The sequence below is a fragment of the Diabrotica undecimpunctata genome, chromosome 4, assembly GCF_040954645.1.
Source record: "Diabrotica undecimpunctata isolate CICGRU chromosome 4, icDiaUnde3, whole genome shotgun sequence".
NCBI lineage: Eukaryota > Metazoa > Arthropoda > Insecta > Coleoptera > Chrysomelidae > Diabrotica > Diabrotica undecimpunctata.
In genome coordinates this window covers 18,426,048-18,448,010 of record NC_092806.1, presented here as the reverse complement: position 1 = coordinate 18,448,010, position 21,963 = coordinate 18,426,048, and the positions used below count along the sequence as shown (strand labels likewise).

The window sequence follows — 21,963 nt, the reverse complement described above, 5'->3', positions numbered from 1 at the left end:
TCTCGCAGCTTCATAGTTCGATCAGACAACGTTAATTCAGATAAAAAAGTTCAAGAAAACGGAGTACCACAAGGATCAGTTATAAGCTCAACTCTTTTTCTAATGGCCATAAACGACATACTTCAACAATGCTCACCGATTGTTAAAGGAAGATTATACGCTGATGACTTAGTTTTATTTGCCAAAGGAAAAAACTCTACATCTATTCAAAAACATTTACAGCAAACAATCAATCAGTTAGAATCATGGTCTAGAACTATCGGATTACAATTTTCACCGACAAAAACTAAATGTATTTTATTCACACGAAAACGTAACACTCTTACTCCACATCTGAAGCTATATAATCAAACCCTCAGTTTCACAAATAATATCAGATTTTTAGGTATGGTTTTCGACCAAAAAATTTTATGAAAACTATTTCCAGCAAAAACTGGGGAGCAGATCAAAATACACTATTACATGTATATAAATCTTTAGTTAGATCCAAACTCGACTATGGTGCGATAGTTTATTCATCAAGTAAAGTATCAGTATTGAAAACCTTAGAAACTGTTCAAAACACAGCTCTACGAATAGCTACAGGTGCGTTTCGAACGACACCAGTTGAAAGTTTACAATGCTTAACAGGAGAACCACCCCTAAGTTAACGATGTAAATACCTTTCTATCTCATATGCTTCTAAAATAGCTAGTAATAAAAAACACCCTACTTACACCAATACGTTTACAGATCGATTTCAAGACACTTTCTCTACAACAAGACTAGATCCACCATTTTACGAAAGAGTTAGAAGAAACCTTCATGACCTACATCTTGAATTTCCTGAAATTTTCCCAACAAATTTTCTAACTTCTCCACCTTGGTTAATACCAATTCCCAAGATTAATACTAACCTTAGTATATATAAAAAACATGAGACTATAACAGATCTGATCAAACAATCATTCTTAATAGAAATGGAAACTTATAAAAATCACTATAAGGTATACACTGAAACCTCCAAATCTTCAGACGGTGTTGGTGCAGCCATCCTCACACCCAATCCATCTTTAAAATTTAAATTCAATCCCATTACTTCGTCATACACTGCAGAGTTGTTTGCAATATTACAAGCACTTATCCACATAAAAGAGTCGAAACAGTCCCCGTCTCTCATAATAACCGATTCACTAAGCTCACTTCACACTATCAAACGTTTATATACCAATAATCCAATTGCCTTACATATCAAATCAGAAATAGAGATTCTAAATAATAATAAGATCACTGTTGACTTCATGTTTGTTCCATCACATTCAGGTATACAAGGAAATGAAGAAGCAGATGAACTAGCCCGCTTAGCATCCTTCAGCCAGGACTCCATTCTTATTAATGAGGTTTCTTCAAATGACTTCAAGTCAGAAATAAAATATAAAGTGTTAAGTACGTGGCAAAATAAGTGGAGTGTAAGTAAGGAAATCAAACCATCAGTGAAACCGTGGCTCCAACCCACAGCGAATAGAAACGATCAAGTGAGAATAACACGTTTGCGACTAGGACACAGTAACTTTACACATAAACACCTCTTTACGCGAACTGTGCCGCCAATGTGTGAAAATTGTCAAGTAACAATCTCCGTGAAGCATATACTAACTCAGTGTAAAACATATGAAGCAACAAGAAAGAAGCACACTATCCCAAATAATATGAAGGAAGCCCTAGGAAAAAACATGAACATTAAAAACACAATAAGTTATCTTAAAGACTCAGGACTGTATCAATTATTGTAATTTTTTTTAACTTTACCTGTATTATATTTTTTAGGTCGCTAATAACCCTAGTGGTTACAGCGTAAATAAATAAAAAAAAAGCCCAAGTTGAATAAGAATCTCTAATGATTAATATCATTTTCCCTCTAAGTGGACCCCAAAAAATTAGCATGAACCCATTCCCCTTGCCACATGGTATAACTGTTGCCTGACTAGGTTCTGCTTTTGAAGCACAACAAACTCTGCAATTATTAATAATTTTCTAATGCCCCTCTCTAACGATGCGCGATGGCCACCAAAAATATGCTCGAGCGTTTGACTTCATTTTTAAAATTCCCTCATGGGTACTGTGTAACTAATTAAGCAATTGCATTCTTAATTTTATAGGAACCACTACTCGATAGCCCCATTACTATCCCCTGTTCCACTGTGAATTCATTCTTACGGTTAAAAAAAGGCTTTAACATTTCCTCAGAACACTTTTCAGGGAACCCTATCCGAATTAAATTCACTACCTTACCCAATACCGGATCTCTCCGCGTTTCTGCTCTCAACCTTATTGAGTCAATAGGTGTAACATGTTCTAAAAAATTCAAATTTTTAAAATAACCAATATATTCGCTTTGTTCATCCATAGACATTTCTTCCTCTTCCACTAGTAAACGGCTTAATGCATCTGCTTTCACATTATCCTTTCCCTTAATATACTTTACAGTATAATCAAAACCAGATAAAAAGATACACCATATTTGCAAACGTGCTGCTGCCATCGTGCCATATTTGGCAAACTTTTAAACTCTCCAAATAATGTAATTAACGGTCTGTGGTCCGTTAAAACTTCAAAATGTCTTCCTGCTTAATATTCATATAACTTTTGAGCAGCCCAGTAAATGCATAATGCTTCTTTCTGTACCATAATATAACCTAACTCTGTTTTCGTTAGTAGCCTTGAAATATAACTAATTGGTCTTTTACTACTATCAAACATCACGTGCAAAAGCACCGCACCTAATCCATATTCACTGCTATTCACACAGTAGCCTTAATGTTTTAAATGGGTCAAAATGAATTAGAATTCTATCAGACTAAATATTACAGAGGTAAGTATAATAATAAATATTACAGAGGTAAGAGCTGCAAAAGCTCTTACCTCTGTAATATTTTTAGGTACTCGAATCTTTACTATTGCTTTTACTTTCAATTTTTCTTTATATATATTATTTGGTAAACAAGGCAGTCCTGCCCCCGTATCAACCTCAAACGTTATGGGTATATTATTAAGTAATACCTGCATTTTGATTGGCTCTAACAAATCATTTTCTAAACTAAAAATATCAACATTAAAAAATTTACCTTTATATTTGTCTTTCTATTATACTCTGGCTCTATACTAGCTTTTGGCACTTTATTATTAAATTGTAAAATGAAAAATTTGACTACGATATAACCTTCTACATAAGGAACCAAGCTAACCTCTAATTCTATCACTTGGCGGGAACCATTCAGTATGCTTCTGTCGTATTTCTTAAAGCTAAGTTTACACGAAAAATTTCTTAAGATACTACACTTAACAACATTGATAAAGTAACCAAGACAAAGCAACAACGAACGCTGACATTTATGTTAAAAATTAATTAAACGACTATTAAATATGTTTATCAAAAATAAATATTGTATAATTTGTTTAACGTATAAAAAGTTATTTTGGTTTATTTTTTAAAATTAAAATTAATGTAAAATTTCCCTATTTGTGAAATAGTGATTTAAATGATATGTGACACAATGAAGCAAACAGTACAAACAACAAAAACACATAGTATCATTCAGTGCACTATCTGCTCATCTCATTATCATCTAAGCCACAGATGAAGGCCAGAAGACGACTATGTCTTCTTTATCGCGAGCTCAAAGCTGGCCTCTACTTTCTGGTGCCGCTCCTGCAGAAGATGCTAGGAATATTGCAGCCAAAACGCAGGTAAGTGTGGCATTCAACATTTTTTCAAGTTTGTATTTGTTTTTAGTACCTATTTTAGCATTAGTTCGGTTGATCGACATTAATAAAACTAAATTTTTTCCTTATTAAATACGAAAACTCACCACAATACCCGAAAAGTCTTCTTAAACAAGAATCAACCAGTCAAATCATCCACTTTGGACATATTATTGTATCTCCTCCATCCTCGTGCACTGTTGATCTCAATTCTGTTGCTGTTTTTCATAAGTCGTCCATCCATATTGTTAGTGGTCTACCTCAGAGTCTCTTGTTTTCTCTAGATCTCCATTCTGTGAGTCTTTTATTTTCCCTAATATCATTTAAACGTATAATATGGCTAGCCGATCTCCATTTGGCGTATGCAGTATTGTCTATTACATCTGTTGTTTTAGTCCTCTCTCTTACTATTCTATTTGGAATCATATCCCTTCTTTTTATCCCCGCATTGCTCTTTCCATTGCTCTTTGGGTTAATTTACTGGCAGATTTTTTAGTCAATGTTAATGTTTCGAAACTGTATATTATTACCAACAGTCTACATTGGCTATTAACTTTTTTTCTTTAAGCAAATCGGTAGTGTTCCGTTTATAATATGTCACATCTGACTAATTGCTGCTTATCCCAAATCTATATGGTAAGGTTAAATCTCACAGATTTAATTGTTTTTTGCTATTTTAATTTTATGTCCCACGTTTTTTGTCCCACGTAGGTTTTGTTTAGGCATTATTGTTCTATTAGCTGTTTTAATGTTTTCACCATTTTGTAAGCACAATATCATCTGCAAAACGCAAGTCACTTAAGTATTCACCACCAATATTTATTCTATTTTTACCCCAATCTAGTTCCTTAGAAGCATATTTCAAAGAATAGTTGGGGAAAATGGTGTCATCTACCTAATTTATTGCTCAATCCTATATTGATCCGTAAAGTCAGGAGATTAACAGATGCTGTTGGTTGACATTGTGTTGAGATGGAGTTAGGCGTACCAACGAAGCTGACCATGATTGCGCGAATGTGTGTCAACAATTCCTTTGCACAAATTAGAATAGGAGGCAAAACTTCAAAGGCTTTCAGCATAAGCACCGGACTCAGACAGGGAGACGCGCTGTCCCCATTACTATTTAACCTAGCATTGGAATATGCAATGCGAAAAATCTATACCAGAGTCAAACCAGACATAACTGCCAGAGGTGCAAAGATTATTCTCGCATTTGCAGATGATGTAGATGCAGTAGCACAGACAACACTGGAAGTTAAGGATATAGTATCGAACTTTGAAGAAGCAACACTAAGCGTAGGCCTGAAAATAAACGAAGAAAAAACTAAATACATGGTCGTATCAAAAAGGAGCGACAGCGAATAAGACAAAACATTACCATAAACGATCATAATTTTGAGGTGGTCAAAGAATTCAAATACCTAGGAGCAACAATTACCAGTGAAAACACAGGAGAACGGGAGGTTGAAATACGAATACTGGCGGGGAATAAATCATTCTTTGCCATTCAACATCTAATGAGGTCAAGGCTTCTCTCAAGGCGGGCCAAAATCCAAATGTAGGACCAGCGGACCAGCAGTGACATATGGAAGTGAAACATGGACATTAAGAAAGAAAGAAATCAATAAGCTATTAGTATGGGAACGCAAAATCCTGCGAATTATATATGGTCCTTGCAGGGACAGCGTGACAAATGAATGGAGGAGCAGATACAACAATGAAATAGAGACTCTCTTCGGGAAAGGAAACATCGTAAGATACATAAAAGCCAATAGATTAAGATGGGCAGGCCACGTGGTACGGAGTGATGACGACAGACTGATTAGCAATGTGTTTTGGGAAAGACCAGATGGTAGAAGATCGACAGGAAGGCCTAGAAAAAGGTGGAAAGACGCAGTCAGGGAAGATCTGGAGAAGATGGAAGTAAGGCCATGGGAAATAATAGCACAGGATCGGAATCAATGGAAGGCAATAGTACACGCGGCAAAAACTCACGAAGAGTTGTAAAAGCCAATGATGATGATGATGTTGTGTTGACATGACTTGTGTTGACTTGACGTATCTTCAGCCTACTTGACTTTGTTCTAATTGTTTCAATACTGCTGACAATTTCACGGTATCAAAAGCTTTCTTGCTGAATTGATCAAGAAAGCAAATCACATCATATAGATATAATAGTATGAATAATATAGGTTGTTCAATAAGTTTTGCGGTTTGATAAGAAAAACACAATTTTATGGTTCGAAAGATACTTTATTAGTCTTCCTGAACATCATTGCACATGTTCCAACGAGATTACAATTGATGAATTCCATCCCTGAAGTACGAATCTGGAAATATCGTAAAATACGCTTCCACAGCTATTGACCTGACCTCATAATTTCATGAAAAACGCTTTCTAGGCATGAATTATTTTAGTTATTAAAACAGGTATAAAAGTCCCTAGGTTCCAAGTCTGGTGAATACGGTGGATGCTCCAGCCATTTGAACTTTAATTATTTATGGATTTTAGCCATTTTCAAAATACTTATATGAACGGTGTATTTTTTTCTTCTGCAAACCGAATCTTTTTTCACGATTTTTTTTAACCTGAACCCCCGGAGGGAGTGTAATAGTCATCGTGATGTCGTGTATTGTTTACCTTTAAAAATCTCTGTCTCTGGTTCATTTAAAATTGAAATATTATTATTACTTATTCTTATTACTCATAATTACTATTATTAATCGATTGAATTACTTACTATTACTTATTTAAAAAATAGAAAATCACCAGGAGAAGACAGAATACAGAACGAACTCCTAAAGTACGGAAGACTAGATCTGACCATCAAACTACTAAAACTAATCCAAAAAATAATAGAACAAAACCGGAGGAAACCGAACAAACCAAAAAAATTACAGAGGAATTAATTTATTCAACACTAAAATTAACAACCACAGTGATAACAAATAAACTGAATGAAATTATAAGACTAGCAGAAGAACTACAAGGTTTTAGGTCGGGAAGATCATGCACCGACGCTATATTTATGAGAAACTGCAAGTCAAATTAAAGGAGGTTATCTACTTATTGTATGCAACAGAAATGTCTTTAGGAATATTTAAAACGATCGAAAATATCTACCAAAATAACACAGTAAAAGTAAAAGTAGAAGAAGAACTAACTAACCCTATTGAAGCTGGCAATGGAATAAGACTTCCTGATTTCTCTATTGTTCAACCTGATTATGGATGAAATAATAAAAAAAAGTAAGAACTAAAAAAGGAGACCACATGGGAGAAAAACAACTTAAAATAATCAGCTATACAGACGACGCAATACTACTTTCAAAAAGTGAAGATGATTTACAAAGTATGCTCAGCAATTTAATATATCCGCCAGAAAATTTACTAAGATGTAAATTGGAACTGGAAGATTAGATAATAAAAGATAGAACAGAAGTGATGCAGTTTAAATATCTAGGCATCATATTATCTATCTACGGAAAGCTCGAAACAGAAGTGGAAGATCAAGTGAATAGAGCAAACAGAACCGCAGATTGCCTGAATGAAACAATATGGATAAATAAAAATATCGGGAAAGAAATGAAAGGCAGAATTTACAAAACAGTCGTCAGACCAATAATAACATACGCGGCAGAAACACGATCTGAGACAAAAAGGACAAAAAGGATGTTAAAAAAAGCAGAGATAAAAAGACTTAAAATAATTAATGGTAAAACACTATGGGATAGAGCTAGAAGTACAGATATACGATATAGATGCAAGGTGGAGAACATCAAGGACTGGTAAGAAATATAAGACTAGAATAGAACGATCATATAAGCCGAAAGACAACAAATAAAGTAGTAAAGACGGCAAAAGACGGTTCTCCAATAGGAAGACGATCAGTAGGAAGATCACGAAAGCGATGGGACGACAACTTACTGGAATTACATTAAAAAACAGACAGAGTCATGTCTACATGAAAAGCAGAAGAAGAAAATTGAATTGTTTATTCTATAGTCAGTCCAAGGAATTCGTTACATTCTTTTCCAACAAAAAATTTCAGTGGGATCTATATTTCTTCTTTCCGCTTATCGTATGGTCCGAGATTCACATCCGTATGTTAGGATTGGGAATATTAAGCAATTAAGTAGTTCGCTATTCAACTGGTCTAAAAGTTTACAATAATACTCAGAATTTATTGTTAACAGGTTCACACCACATACTAGCCTCTCTTTTTGATTCAGGATCATGGTGATAAACCCAATTAAGTTTTATTTATAAAGATGAATCGATGCTCAAAATCCACTTTATCCTTTCAAAAACGCTCTTAATGTTGCTGAGAAAGTCGCATTCGAATGTGCTTTTGTTCCATTGTTAGCGAATGTGTAACCCATTGTGATCAAAGCTTTGTGAAACCCAATACTTCAGTCAAAATAGTGCTTACATTGACCAACGAAATGCCTAGGGCATTTTACTAAATCTCTTTCAGTCAATTGAGTTGAATAACTAATGTTATTATTTTATTCAGTTTATTTCTTATCACTTGATTGAATATATATTTTAAATAAGGTCGGAGATAGACAACATTACTTAAGCCCCTTTGTTATTGGAAATGACTCAGATATAAAGTTTCCTTTTTTAACGACACTTCTTGCATTTTTGTTTTTGTATATATTTGCGATAGCATCCACATACTCTCTACTGAGACCTACTTTCGTCAATGTTTAAAACAGTTTTTTCAAAGGTACTGCATCGTATGCCTTTTCTAAATCTACAAACAATAGGTGGGTAGATAGATTCCTTGCCTTCCGTTTTTCGATTACCTACTGTAGAACGAATATACCATCGGTGCACGATCTTCCTGCACGAAATCCATTTTGTTCTTCTATGTCTTCTTATTCTGATTCTATTCTTTCTTTTATTATTCGACCGTACAACCTCCCCACTGAGCTGATAACAGTTATTCCCCTATAATTGAAGCATTTGCGTTTATCCCCTTTCTTGAATATTGACCTGATGTATCCAACATTCCAATCATCAGGGATATTTTGTCCTTTTAAGCATTTGTTAAATAGGTGAACCAACATCTCATGTAATATTTTTCAGGTCTGTTATTTCCTTCTCTCCCTACTCTGCCGTTTAAATCTCCTAGTATAAAGATTTCACAGTTTCCTTTAACTTCAGAGAGTATTTCATTCATTTTGTTGTAGAAATCGTCTTTACTTTCTGGATCTGCATCTTCATTTGGGGCATACACTCCGCAAATTACGATGTTGTGCCCATTCTTTTTCATTTCCAGTATTAGCAGTTGTTCATTTACTTCGGTCCACGATTTAATATTGTTTTTAAGATTTTTTCGAATAGCAATAGAGACTCCTCTCTTAGCTCTGTTATCTTTACTCACTCCACTGTAGATATGTATATATTCTCCTATCTCTTCATTTCCTTTTCCCTTTTTCTTGATCTCGGTGAGAATTCTTCTTCTTCTGTTGGCATCATAACCCTGGATGGGTCTTTGCCTGTCTGGCTATGTCCTTCCATTCAGATCTCTCTTGTGCCCTTCTTCTCCATTGTCTTATGTTCATTGTTTTCAGGTCGTCTTCCACGTCATCCAACCATCTCGTTCTGGGCCTTCCTTTTTTTCGCCTTCCTATGGGCTTCCATTGTAACATTTTCTTTGTTGTTTTTGCATCGTTTTGTCTCTGCACATGTCCCAGCCATGACAGTCTTTGACTTTTCACAAATCTTACAATGTCATAACCTTCATTTAACTCATTAACCTCGTCGTTTCTCCTGATTCTCCATGTGCCATCTTCCTCTTGTACCGGGCCATATACTTTCCTCAGTATTTTTCTCTCGAATGTCCTGAGTTGGGCTTCATCTTTTTTCGTCATTACCCAAGTTTCACATCCATAGGTTACTACGGGTTTAATCAGTGTTCTGTAGATAGTCATTTTGGTTCTTTTGTCTAATAATTTCGATGTCATCAATCTTTTATTAGCATAGTATGTACGATTCCCGCTGGAAATACGTGCATTAATTTCGCTACTTACGGAGTTATTCTGATTAATTTCTGTGCCGAGATATGTAAAGGCATCCACTCGTTCGATAGTATAGTTGTCTATTGTGATATTATTTTCATTGTCAGTTATCTGCTATCTCGGTGAGAATACATACATCTATTTTTCTTTCCGCTAATTCTTTGAATACTTCTACTCGTTTGTTTCTAAGTCTTCATACATTCCATGTAGCCAATATATCATTTTCCTTTTCCGTTTCATTAGTCGTCTTTGTTTTGATCCATCCTTTGTATTCCGAGGCTTTTTAGCATTTATTTCTTTTGGCAAGTGATGAGTTGCTAGCCCATCGCTTCAACCCTCCTCCTTTATGCAGGCTTGGGACCGGCACCGGCATTTACTGAGCTACTCAAACCACCCAGCACTTACCGGAGGCCGAGTTCTCTTATTAATAATACTTGTAAAAATAAATAATCTGGTCTCCCCTATTATAATTATAATATATTTATCTAAAAATAAAACAAAACAAAACTTTAAAATCTAAAAAGCCTAGGCAAATAACTAGAAACAACCAAAATATGACGCAAATCTAAAGCAAACATTTCTCCCTTGAACTGTCTAAACCGACTATCCTTTTGATTTTATCTAGATCCAAGCCCGAAGGTTTCTATGCCGCCATTATTACCCCGAAGGCGGATGGGGGTGGGTGGTGACCATTTGTGCTATCCTCGTCCACGTCATCAATCACGGAGTTCAGCTTTCCTGCTCTCAACTAGTGGCTCCCGCTGCCTTTAAGTTCCACGTGCATCCAGTATATCCCGCAGGTAAGTGATTTATCCCTCGCACCAAGAAAAATTGTTCTGTACACACTAATAAAGTTTGTTGCAGATGAATTTGTGCTTTTATATTATTGAATGAACGGTGTTTACTTTATGAATGAAGTGATATTTACTTTATTAGTTATAAAAGCTTCCACTTTTTGTGCCTCTTTGTTAGTATAGAAGACATAATATATGACGCAATAAATGTTAATACTCTTCAAGAAATAATAATAGGTATTTGTCCAGTAGGTATTTCAAATTTTCCACCACAAATTTCTACCACCTTTTTGGAGAATTTCTTCCAATATAAGTTGTTTAGCAAGTTAGCTGGAATGACAGAAGGCTTATTTGGTCTATATAATACGATGTTTTTTAAAGCTTTTTCGGCTTTGGGAACAAGTGTAACTTGTACCTTAACATAAGATACCTAATGGATAGATCTTTAGATGAAATATTTGTTTTGAACGATTAAATAGACATAGACATGTGCCATGACAAGAATATAACGTTTGTCTAATTCCACTATAGTGGGAAGTGTTCACCATAGTAGAAAAATGGAAAAAAAGAATTCTGGATTTGTGTTAAAAGCTTTAAATCTTTATTTCGAAAACTATTTAGAAAATAATTATTTGAATATTTTGAGTTTTCTGGTTGTGATGTGATCGAGACTTTTTCTGGTTTAGTTTTATGTAAATGGCTTCTTTTACGTGGTTCATTTTAAACTTTTCAAGTAATAGTTCAAGTTAATACGGGATTTCCAAATGAATGTGAATTTTATTGTAGTCCTCTGAGACGTTATCCTTGTTCAGATTGATGCATTTCGTATATATGATCATTATGTCTAATATTTGGAATAATGATCTTTATTTTTTCTTGATGTGAAGCCTGTTGGAGTTCCAAATGACTATTTTCAAAAACTTATCGTATAACTACTACTACACCTACTTTTTTAAAATTTCCCCATTCTTTTATGGCTATGCCAACAGAAAACGTCAGCATAGTTTGTTGTCCCTTGTAGATTAGTTTGATGGAGTTGTGGTTTCATTTATGTAATATTCACTCTCTCTTTTTTCGGAGTGGGGTACTTGACTTTCTTCGTTCTTCTTTAAATACCATCTTCTTTTGGATGGTTATAAGGATGTTAATAACCATCATGGCTACTTACATTTTTGTGAAACTTCAATTGACTTCTCTGGTAAAGTCAATGGAACTATATTTGGATAATGTGAGTGCTTACAATACTGCTTGGATTTTAAACTGCTTCATTTCCTGTTTTTGCTCTGTCTACCCAACTTTTTTATTATTTTTCTACGTGTACATCTCAAATTCTTTAAGTGGGCCACTTATTTTTTTCTAAGATCTAAGCCTACACTCCAAATAGTTGCACGAAAAACACATATTTTTTAAAAATGCACCCATTGATATCGTGTCGAAAATTCCATGTAATACAATAGACAAAGACAGTCAGTTAATTATTACAGATCATAAAAATTTCTTTCAGTTGTACCCCTCTACTGGTCAGGAACTGAACGAACTCCTGCAGAGTAAACTTAAAAACAAATCCTCTAGTGGTTTTGACGAGATACTTGCATTTTTGGTAAAAAAGGTTTTACCTTTTATAATCAATCCTTTAACTTATCTCACCAATTTTTCTTTTTGCAATAGGGATTTTCCTAATTACTTAAAGACAGGCAAAGTAGTTCCCATTTTTAAAAAAGGAGATCCAAAACTGGTCAGCAATTATAGGCCTATAACAATTCCCGGTATATTTTCAAAGGTATTTGAGTATGGATATTTAAAGAGATTAAATGGTTATTTAAAAAACAATAATATCATAACTATAAATCAACATGGATTTCAAGAAAATAAATCTACTAATACGGCAGTCCATGCATTTTATGCTCATTTAATCAGTTTGATTGATGCAGGCGAATGTCCTATTGGAATATTTTGTGATCTTATCAGGGCATTTGACTGTGTCAACCATGAAATATTATTTAAAAAACTAAAACAGATAGGTATTACAGGAAATTCTTTACAGTGGATTATGTCATTTCTAAACAATATACAACAATATGCGAGCCTGCAGATGAGGATCGAGGATCGTGTGATCAGTTGTAGATCTAGTCTTGTTACTACAAACAAGGGTGTTCCCCAAGGATCTATAATAGAACGAATTCTCTTTGCGGTCTACATTAACGACATCGTACAAGTGGACAGAGCGGTAAATTTCACTATATATATGCGGATGATACGTCAATTTTTCTATCTAACAAATCCAACGTAATCCTACAACATCAATGTGATTTTCTTTCATCTTTATATTCTTGGTTTTGCGATATCTCGTTGCATCTTAATGCAGAAAAAACGCAAGTTATACATTTTCACAAGAAACAAAAATACCTGGAAAATCTTCAGTTTATTTTTAACAACATGCAAATAGCTACGGTGTCGTCAGGCAAGTTTTTGGGAATAACGATTGATGAAAGTTTTGATTGGAAGTTGCATTGTGGAGCGGTTGTTTCGAAGTTGAATTCCATCAACTATCTAATTAGAAATTTAAAATATGTTTTGACCGAAAATCAGCTAATTATAATATATTATGCACTGGTGGGGTCCAGGCTAAGATACGGGATATGTTTTTGGGGTATGTCTGGTTATGCAAATGGTATTTTCGTCATACAAAAGAAAATATTGCGTTGTGTCGCTGATGTCTCCCGTCTAACTAGTTGTAGAGAATATTTTAAAAAATATAAAATTTTAACATTGGCGTGTCTATACATTTTTGAATTATGTGTTTTTATTTTTAATGACTTACATCAGTTTAAAACGAGTGGTGATATGCATAATTTAAATACTAGATATTGTAATAAACTTTATATACCATTTTCAAAAGGTAACATTAAATTTAAATCGCCCAGGGTATACGGCCACAGGTGTTTAATAATTTGCCCACAGTTGTAAAGTCCACCAGTTCAATAAATGTATTTAAGAGGAATCTTAGACAATTTTTATGTGAAAAAGTGTTTTATACAGTCGAAGAATTTTTTAGATCTTAGATATTAGCTGTATTTCATTTAGATTTTAATTCATTTTGTGTCTTGTTTAGTCTAGTTTAGTGTTTAGTTTTTAGCAATGTGTATTTATACAAACAATGTATATTTGTATTCTAAACAAACTATGTGTGTCAGAAAGAAAATAAAGAATTTGATTTGATTTGATATAGGCCTAATATTTTTACTTAGCTATAAACTAATATCAGCACTTTTTCATTTTATTGAACACCGTTCTAGCTTGTTCAATTCTCACCTTTATTTCTTCTGTGGGATTGTATTTTTGTGTAATATTTAACGTTTTATATATATTTTTTAAATAAACAAGAAACAAACAACATACCAAGAAGAATTAATGCTGGTTTTATAAAAGTATTAGTTAAATTCATAACACTTACTACTATTCTTTTTGTCTAATTATGCGCGATAACATTGCTTATCTGACCTTCTCTCTGTTTAAATCATAATATTCGAATATAATAAGATTTAAATTAAACAATAGATGAGTCGCTTCTTATATTTTTAAAATCGGAATATTATAGACCTTTTGTGACTAAAATATTTAGTTTATCAGTGAGTTTAGGTGTCCTTCCAGAGATATTGGGGAAAGGGTAAACTTTGTTGCCAAACTATCCACATTTAAGAGAGGCGTATTTGAACACCTAATTGCTTCAAAATATTTATTAAGGACCACTGAAGCAATAAAACAATTAAGAGGTATTTTCCTTCGATTTATTTACACAATAGACTTAAGGGCTGGTTCAAACATTGACAATTATCGCAATTCTGATTATTACATAAAGAGTTATACAAATATTAGCTTTACAGTGAGTGCGGGGAGGCAGTAACAGATATACATGAAATGATAAAATTGAGAGAGACCAACTATATACGTTTTAACACAAAACACCGGGTTTACAAGCGCATTTATCACTTACGCACCACGCACTTTTCGGGATCACACACACCCGGCCTTCACTTGCCGAGAGGCAAATTGGCACTGTCTGTCTTAAGTTACATAACGAGGGGAGGACGGGTCCCTGATCTAGGAAATCAGTCGCACACACGTTAACACGATAGCTGCCGACCTGAGCGCACAATTTGATAAAATAACTATACTACGATTACAATATTATACAGGTTGTTTTTACAACAGATATGGAAGAAAAGTTATATTATTTCAGTTCATAAAAGTGGCAATAGAGCAAACTACCGAGCCATATCTAAAATTTCAGTATTTACTAAATCTTCTGAAGAAACTGCAGCTCCAAAACTTGGTCTGTTATTCTTGGTTGGTTATACTATAATACCCGAACAACATGCATTTATTTCGGCACTTCCTACCACTACCAATTTTTTAGTACTGAAAGAATTCTTGTTGGATGCTTTTGAAGAGTATGATCAGGTTGATGTAATTTATACTGACTGCTCCAAGGCATTCGATAGAGTAAATCATACTGTCTTAACCTCTAAATTACATGGAAGATTATTATTGGATGGAAAGCTACCTCACTGATAGAACTCAAGTCGTAAAAATTAATCAATTTTCTCATCTACTATCAATGTAACCCATGACGTTCCACAGAGCAGACATTAATCTCCTGTGCTTTTTAATTATTTTGTAAATGATATTAAACATTATTCATATTATAGTAATATTCTTCTCTATGCTAATGATCTAGAAATTCATATAACATAATGAGATTTTTAATGATATCATATTGGACAAAATATTTTAGAGGTAATCACAACATTTAAAGATCTTGGGATGATTTTTGACCCTATAGTAATCTTTAAGGACAATTTTTCTTACATTTTTAATAAATCCATGAAGCTTTTAGGTTGTACGTAGCCTCTCTGAATTAGATAAAACTTATTGTCTCAAAAACATCTACTTTTCCTTTATTAGATCCGTTTTGGAATAATTTAGCAATATTTGGTGTCGATATTATGAATGCTACAAAGATCTATTAATAAACTACAGAAAACTTCTTAAGATTTATATTTTTAAATTGAGAATACCTGTAAATAAAATTGAAAATAATGTTTTACAACCTTTATTTAAATTGTCTTCTGTTGAAGAAAAAAGACGAATATTGCTAGATATAGCTTTTATTGAATGAAAATTACGCAATTTTCAGTTTTTGCCAGACTACCACTTACATATTTTTCGAATTTAGCACTTTGTGTCAGCCGATTTTCACACTATCACATAATTTACCCACTGCATACTAACATCATCCTCATAATTGTTTCTCTCATCGCCATTACTGTCATCGTCATCACTATCACTTTCATTGCTATCACTGTCAACCGTGACATTTATTACGACAGGATCAATATCGTCCATCAACCCGTCAATAACCCAAAATTTTTTTTCTTGATTAATAGCAAGTTTGCATTAGTTTTTAAATTTGTCCAGCGTTACTACAACCAATGCATTTCTTAACCCAACTTAAACTCTGTGTTGTGTGAGGCAATATGTCTTTTGACTTGACTCCATACCTTTTTAATTAGATTTAACTCACAATGGTATGGAGGTAGTTTCAGAATGGCAACATTTTTCTCTTTGCACATCTCGTCAATTTTATATTTTATGTATTTTTCTTTGAATGTGTTAAAGACTTCTATAAGCTCTGATTTTATCTTTATTAAACGCTTGTGTCGGAATCACTACACGAGACGTTGTCCATTACTACAACAGTTTCCTCTGGGGGATCTAGGACCATCCATCTCATCACGATAGTCCACTGAGTTTTTTTTAGCTTTCGAAAACTAAAAAGCAGTAGTTTCAGATGTAAAACTTTCTACCGTTTCAATATCGTCTTCTAATTCAACTGTACGTTTGTTTCCCCTAACTCTTGTCTGTGTTATCTGTAATTACACTATGTTATAATCTTCTTCAAGTGCCATCTCCGCGGAGGAGGTCGGCAATCATCATAGCTATTCGGACTTTTGAGACGGCTGCTCTGAAAAGTTCATTTGATGTACATCCGTACCACTCTCTCAGGTTGTGCAGCCATGACATTCTTCGCCTGCCTATGCTTCTCTTTCCTTGGATCTTTCCCTGCATAATCAGTTGGAGCAAGGTGTATTTTTCTCCACGTGTGATATGTCGGAGATATTCCAATTTTCTTGTTTTATGTTATATGTTATAATAAAGTAAGGTGAATTATAAAAATGGCGAGTCCGTAAATAAAAATTATTATTATTGTTTATAATGAAACACATGCTATATCTATATATTTACATAATATCTGTCCATAATGATGTACTTTATCAAAATAGGTGTATCAATTGGATCTACCTTTTTTACTTTCTTAACAACAAGCTGGGCAAATTCCATCATGTCGATTTTTTCTTTCAAATTCGCAGTATTTTTATCTAGATCGTTTATAAGAACGGTTTCTAAATAAGGAAAACCAATAGCCAATTCGTACAACTTCAGGGTAAACCAAAGTGAACTAGGTAGACCTAAGGTATTCATACGTCTTAGAGGATAAAAGAAAGGAATATTGAAATTTGATATATTTGTATTTATGAGACACAATTTTTCCAACCTAGGCAATCCAGAAACATTAATTTTAAAATATTCAAGCGGATTGTTTTCCAAATTTAATTCCTTCAACATTGTTAAATTTAGAAAGGAATTTTTATGGATATGCCGCAAACCATTAGCGTTGAGTACCAAAGTTTGTAGCTCTTTAAGATTTCTAAAAGTGTTTGGTGTAATTTCGGTAAAAGTTTGGTTAAAAATAGTAAGATTTTTTAGAAACAATAGTTCCTGAAAACAATTTTCTTCGAAAGTTATACCTGTGTTTGAATGAAACGCTAACGAAAACAAATACTTGATTCCGTTAAGGTTTTCTCTAGTAACATTTGGAAAAATACTTTGTACTACTAATAGGTAACTGCCAAAAGGCAATGCTAATGAAAACTTACTAATATTACTCTTATATATTAAAAAGTTTTCTACTAGTGAGTATCCTTTTAGTGTTTTGTTTGATAAAACCCCTTTTGTTGAGATCAGCTGAACTGTTCGTCTAGACCAATCTTTATATTTAGTAGTAAGAGAGGTGTTGTATTTTAGCGTAACGTTTATGCAAACCAGATCTTTCCCAGGACTAGAAAACTTAGAATAAGCATCCAGGCTGTCTTCTTCGCAACCTGGTATGGGTCCTTCATTGGCTATGATTGATCCAAGCATGTGAAGTAAGAGAAATAATTTTAACATCCTGAAAAAGAAAATTTATAAATAATAAACAAAACAAAAACATTATTAAGTAGGTATCTATGGTAAAAAAACTAATACGGGGGTTAGTTATATAACAGTCACAGATACCACATAAATTCTGTCTTGTTATGCTTAGGTATTTGATTTGAAGATGATTTTAAGAAGACCTATGTTAAAATTCCTAGAGAAAATTTATCAAGCACTGACAGATCTTAGGTATACCTGCAAAATAAACAAGACTGGTCAATATGACCATGTAAATACTGCGAACAAAGTTACATGACAAAGGCGAACCTCTGTCTACGAAACTTGTTTAATTGAAACCCATCTTTGTTCAGGTTAGGCTTGGAAACAATTTTAATCACTCAACTAAAGTTCTGCAATGTTGGTTGTGTTTGTAAAAATCACAATGAATGGCTCATATTATTTGTATTTAACTGCGATTATTTTAAACATTGTTATTTACTCGGCTTGCGTATAATAATTTATGTGCTGAAGGTTTGTAACCATTTCAAATTCATACGCGAATGCAAGCAGTGTATAGTTACGCATGTTTGCGCATCTAACTGTCAAGGAATGTTGTCGAAAATTTAAGAGTGGGAGAGAGGAGACAAATGATAAGCCGCGACCAGGTTCATCGAGTACTGTATCAACATACAGAGATGTGGCATGTATGGAAGGCTTGATTAGAGGCAATGATCATCATCATCATCATTAAGTGGCTCGAAAATTCATTGTGGATCTTGGTGGCCTGCTCACAAAGAAGTCGCCTGTCGACTCCTGGAAACTTCCCTCCGTCTTCTGACCCTGAGAATCTGTTCCACATAATAAGTACCTTCGTGGTCGTTCTCTGCTTCTTGTGCCCTCTGGCTTTGAAAATATTAATATCCTCGTGTATTCGTGATCTGACATCCTAGCAATATGTCCAGTCCAACAGGTGATTTATCCGAAGCCATCAGGTGTCCATGCGTCAGACGTGTGTGACCAATTCTTAGCCTGCGAACGAATAATTTGTTCCTTCTCTTAAATTAGGTAGCTGAAAGGTTTCGATGGTAGGTTGTTTTTTGTGTAATGCCGAGGGTTTTGCCAGGACTTTTTGATTTGGGACCTGAAAAGTGGTTTTACATCTGATGCTAGTTGAAAAATTTGATGTCCGATTTGGCTGTAATTGCTTCTTTTGCAGCAGGATCAGCAGTCTTATTCCCTAAAATGTCAACGTGTAAAGGAATCCAGATTATTGTTATGTTTGTTCCAGAAGAAGTGATACAGTTTTTTGCTTCATATAAGGTATGAACTAATGGATGTTCGGAATATAAATTTTATTCCAGTCGATAGAGTACATCGAATCTGTACATATTGCTGTGTTCTTGGCTTTATTTTGGTTACATAAGACTTTTATTGCTTGTAGGATGGCGTACAGCTCTCCTGTATGGATAGTGCTGTATTGTGGAAGGCAGAACTTCTAAATGATACTATTTGAAATTGTTACAGAATATCCGACACCTGTCTCAGTTTTAGATGAATCTGTGTAGAGAAACTCGTCATGTGAGTTTGTGTTGACCAGCTTTAAGAAAGATTGCCTTAGAATTTGGCTGTTGGTGTCATTTTTGTGATAATTATTAAGCGAAAGGTTAATTTTTGGTATGGTATTAATCCAGGGAGGAGTTGATGACAGCATATGAGTATCTGTTATTGAAAAATCAACAGATCGTAAAAGTGGCAGTAAAATTTGGGGTAATGTTTGATATTTATTGTTAGGCTTACAATTATAGGGTTTGTATATTACCTTATATATAGGGTTGATTTATTCGAAGCGAAAGGGAAAGTTCACCTGTGAACGATGTTCACAGTGAACTTCTGTTACACCCTGTATAATTAAATATTAGCAATTACATAATAATTCAGTTATTATTTATAAATTGCAAACATTTTTTACCTCTTAATTGTGGAATTTCAACTCAAAGTAAAAAAAAATAAAAAACCTGAGGTTTTTATAGAAAATTAGCATTTAATATATTTATTAGGATCATCATATTTAAGATAAGAAGTATAAATATTAATTTCCCATTATAGGCGGAATAACATGTAACAATACAATTTGCTTATAGTTTCAAGGCATTTCTGAGGGTAATCCATTCGAGGAGGTGAATTATAAATGATTTGTTATTATAAATAAATAATTATATAAAATCCATAGCACTTACATTTTAATAATCCATTTGTTCAGTTCTCCACCTTAAACATTAACTAATAAAAGAAAACTAAGCATCTAAACACTAATATCATTTATATAAATAGTTTTTAATTTACGTATCAAAGTTAATTTAACAATTATAAAGAGCAATAGGTTATCAAATTGATAAATTTAGTTAATTTTAATTGAAGTGTTGATATTTTTTATTATTTCCCTTAATACAATAAAATTCCAACCTCCCAATAATTAAATAACTTGTCTGATAATATAACAAATTAATATTTGGACGGCTTTTTGCAGAATGGAACCAATCCACAAAAATGAGATTTTCTATTATACCATTCTTATTGTAGTACGGGTCATATACTTTACTCCAAAAAAGATTCAACCCAGCACGTAGTTTCTATTGCAATCTATTAACGAGCGAACCAAACCAGCATATCAGTTTACTCGAAAAGTTGCCTGCAGACGGGATCCAAGCGGTTTGGTTCCATTCTTCAAAACGACTTAGCAGTCCCAGCAGGTAAAATTAAATTTAGTAGTAGTTGCCAAATAAACAATATACCAAAATACAAAAGTCATTACCGCAGATCCCAATGTTCTGAAGCTGAAAGATTTCTACCTCCAGAAATGCCTTTGTCTTTAATGTATAGGGAATCTAAAGAAGTAAATTAAAATCCAGTTAGTTTTCAAACATATAGACGTATGTTTTTAACAAAATTTAATTTAAAATTTCAAACATTAAAAAAACCACCCCTAAGTTTACGATTCAAATACCTTTATCTCTCATATTCTTCTAAAATAGCTAGTAGTAAAGAGCACCCTACTTATACCAATACGTTCACACATCGATTTCAAGACACTTTCTCTACAACAAGACTAGATCAACCATTTTACGAAAGAGTTAGAAGCAACCTTCATGACTTACATTTTGAATTTCCTGAAATTCTCCCAAAAAATTTCCTATTACCAAATACCAATTCCCAAGATTAATACTAAGTTTAGTATATATAAAAAACGTGAGACTATAACATACCTGATCAAACAATCATTCTTAATAGAAATGGAAACTTATAAAAATCACTATAAGATATATACTGACGCATCCAAATCTTCAGGCGGTGTTGGTGCAGCCATCCTCACACCCAATACATCCTTAAAATTTAAATTCAGTCCCATTACTTCGTCATACACTACAGAGTTGTTTGCAATATTACAACCACTTATCCACATAAAAGAGTCGAAACAGTCCACGTCTCTCATAATAACCGATTTACTAAGCTCACTTCACACTATCAAACGTTTATATACCAATAATTAAATTGCCTCACATATCAAATCAGAAATAGAGATTTTAAACAATAATAAGATCACTGTTGACTTCATGTTTGTTCCATCACATTCAGGTTTACAAGGAAATGAAGAAGCAGATGAACTAGCTCGCTTAGCATCCCTCAGCCAGGACTCCATTCTTATTAATCTTATTAATGAGGTTTCTTCATTCAAGTTCAAGTTCAAGTCAGAAATAAAATATAAAGTGTTAAGTGCGTGGCAAAATAACTGGAGTGCATCACAAAATAAACTCAAGGAAATCAAACAATTAGTGAAACCGTGGCTCCAACCCACAGCGAATAGACACAACCAAGTGAGAATAACACGTTTGCGACTAGGACACAGTAACTTTACACATAAACACCTCTTTACGCGAACTGTGCCGCCAATGTGTGAAAATTGTCAAGTAGCACTTTCCGTGAAACATATACTATTTTAGTGCAAAACATATAAAGCAGCAAAAAAGAAGCACACTATCCCCAATAATATAAAGGAAGCCCTAGGAAAAAATATGAACATTAAAAACACAATAAGTTATCTTAGAGACTCAGGACTGTGTCAATTATTGTAATTTTTTCTAACG

At 33.7% G+C, this 21,963-nt stretch overlaps 2 protein-coding genes across 2 annotated transcripts in view; one reads left to right on the top strand and one right to left on the bottom strand.

Annotated features, from left to right (window-relative positions):
- LOC140439261 (monocarboxylate transporter 12-like) overlaps window positions 1-21,963 on the top strand; it is a 448,050-nt gene that overhangs the window by 117,550 nt on the left and 308,537 nt on the right. Inside the window, exons 2-3 of the mRNA XM_072529064.1 lie at window positions 3,511-3,726; window positions 10,396-10,570. Coding sequence (XP_072385165.1) covers window positions 3,637-3,726; window positions 10,396-10,570 — 265 coding nt within the window. The 5' untranslated portion in view covers window positions 3,511-3,636. The remainder of the gene's footprint in view (window positions 1-3,510; window positions 3,727-10,395; window positions 10,571-21,963) is intronic.
- LOC140438154 (uncharacterized) lies at window positions 16,813-20,131 on the bottom strand. Its single transcript, XM_072527867.1, has 2 exons — window positions 20,059-20,131; window positions 16,813-17,855 (listed from the first exon to the last, which is right to left on the bottom strand). Coding segments are annotated over exons 1-2 (999 nt in total). The 5' UTR covers window positions 20,061-20,131; the 3' UTR covers window positions 16,813-16,858.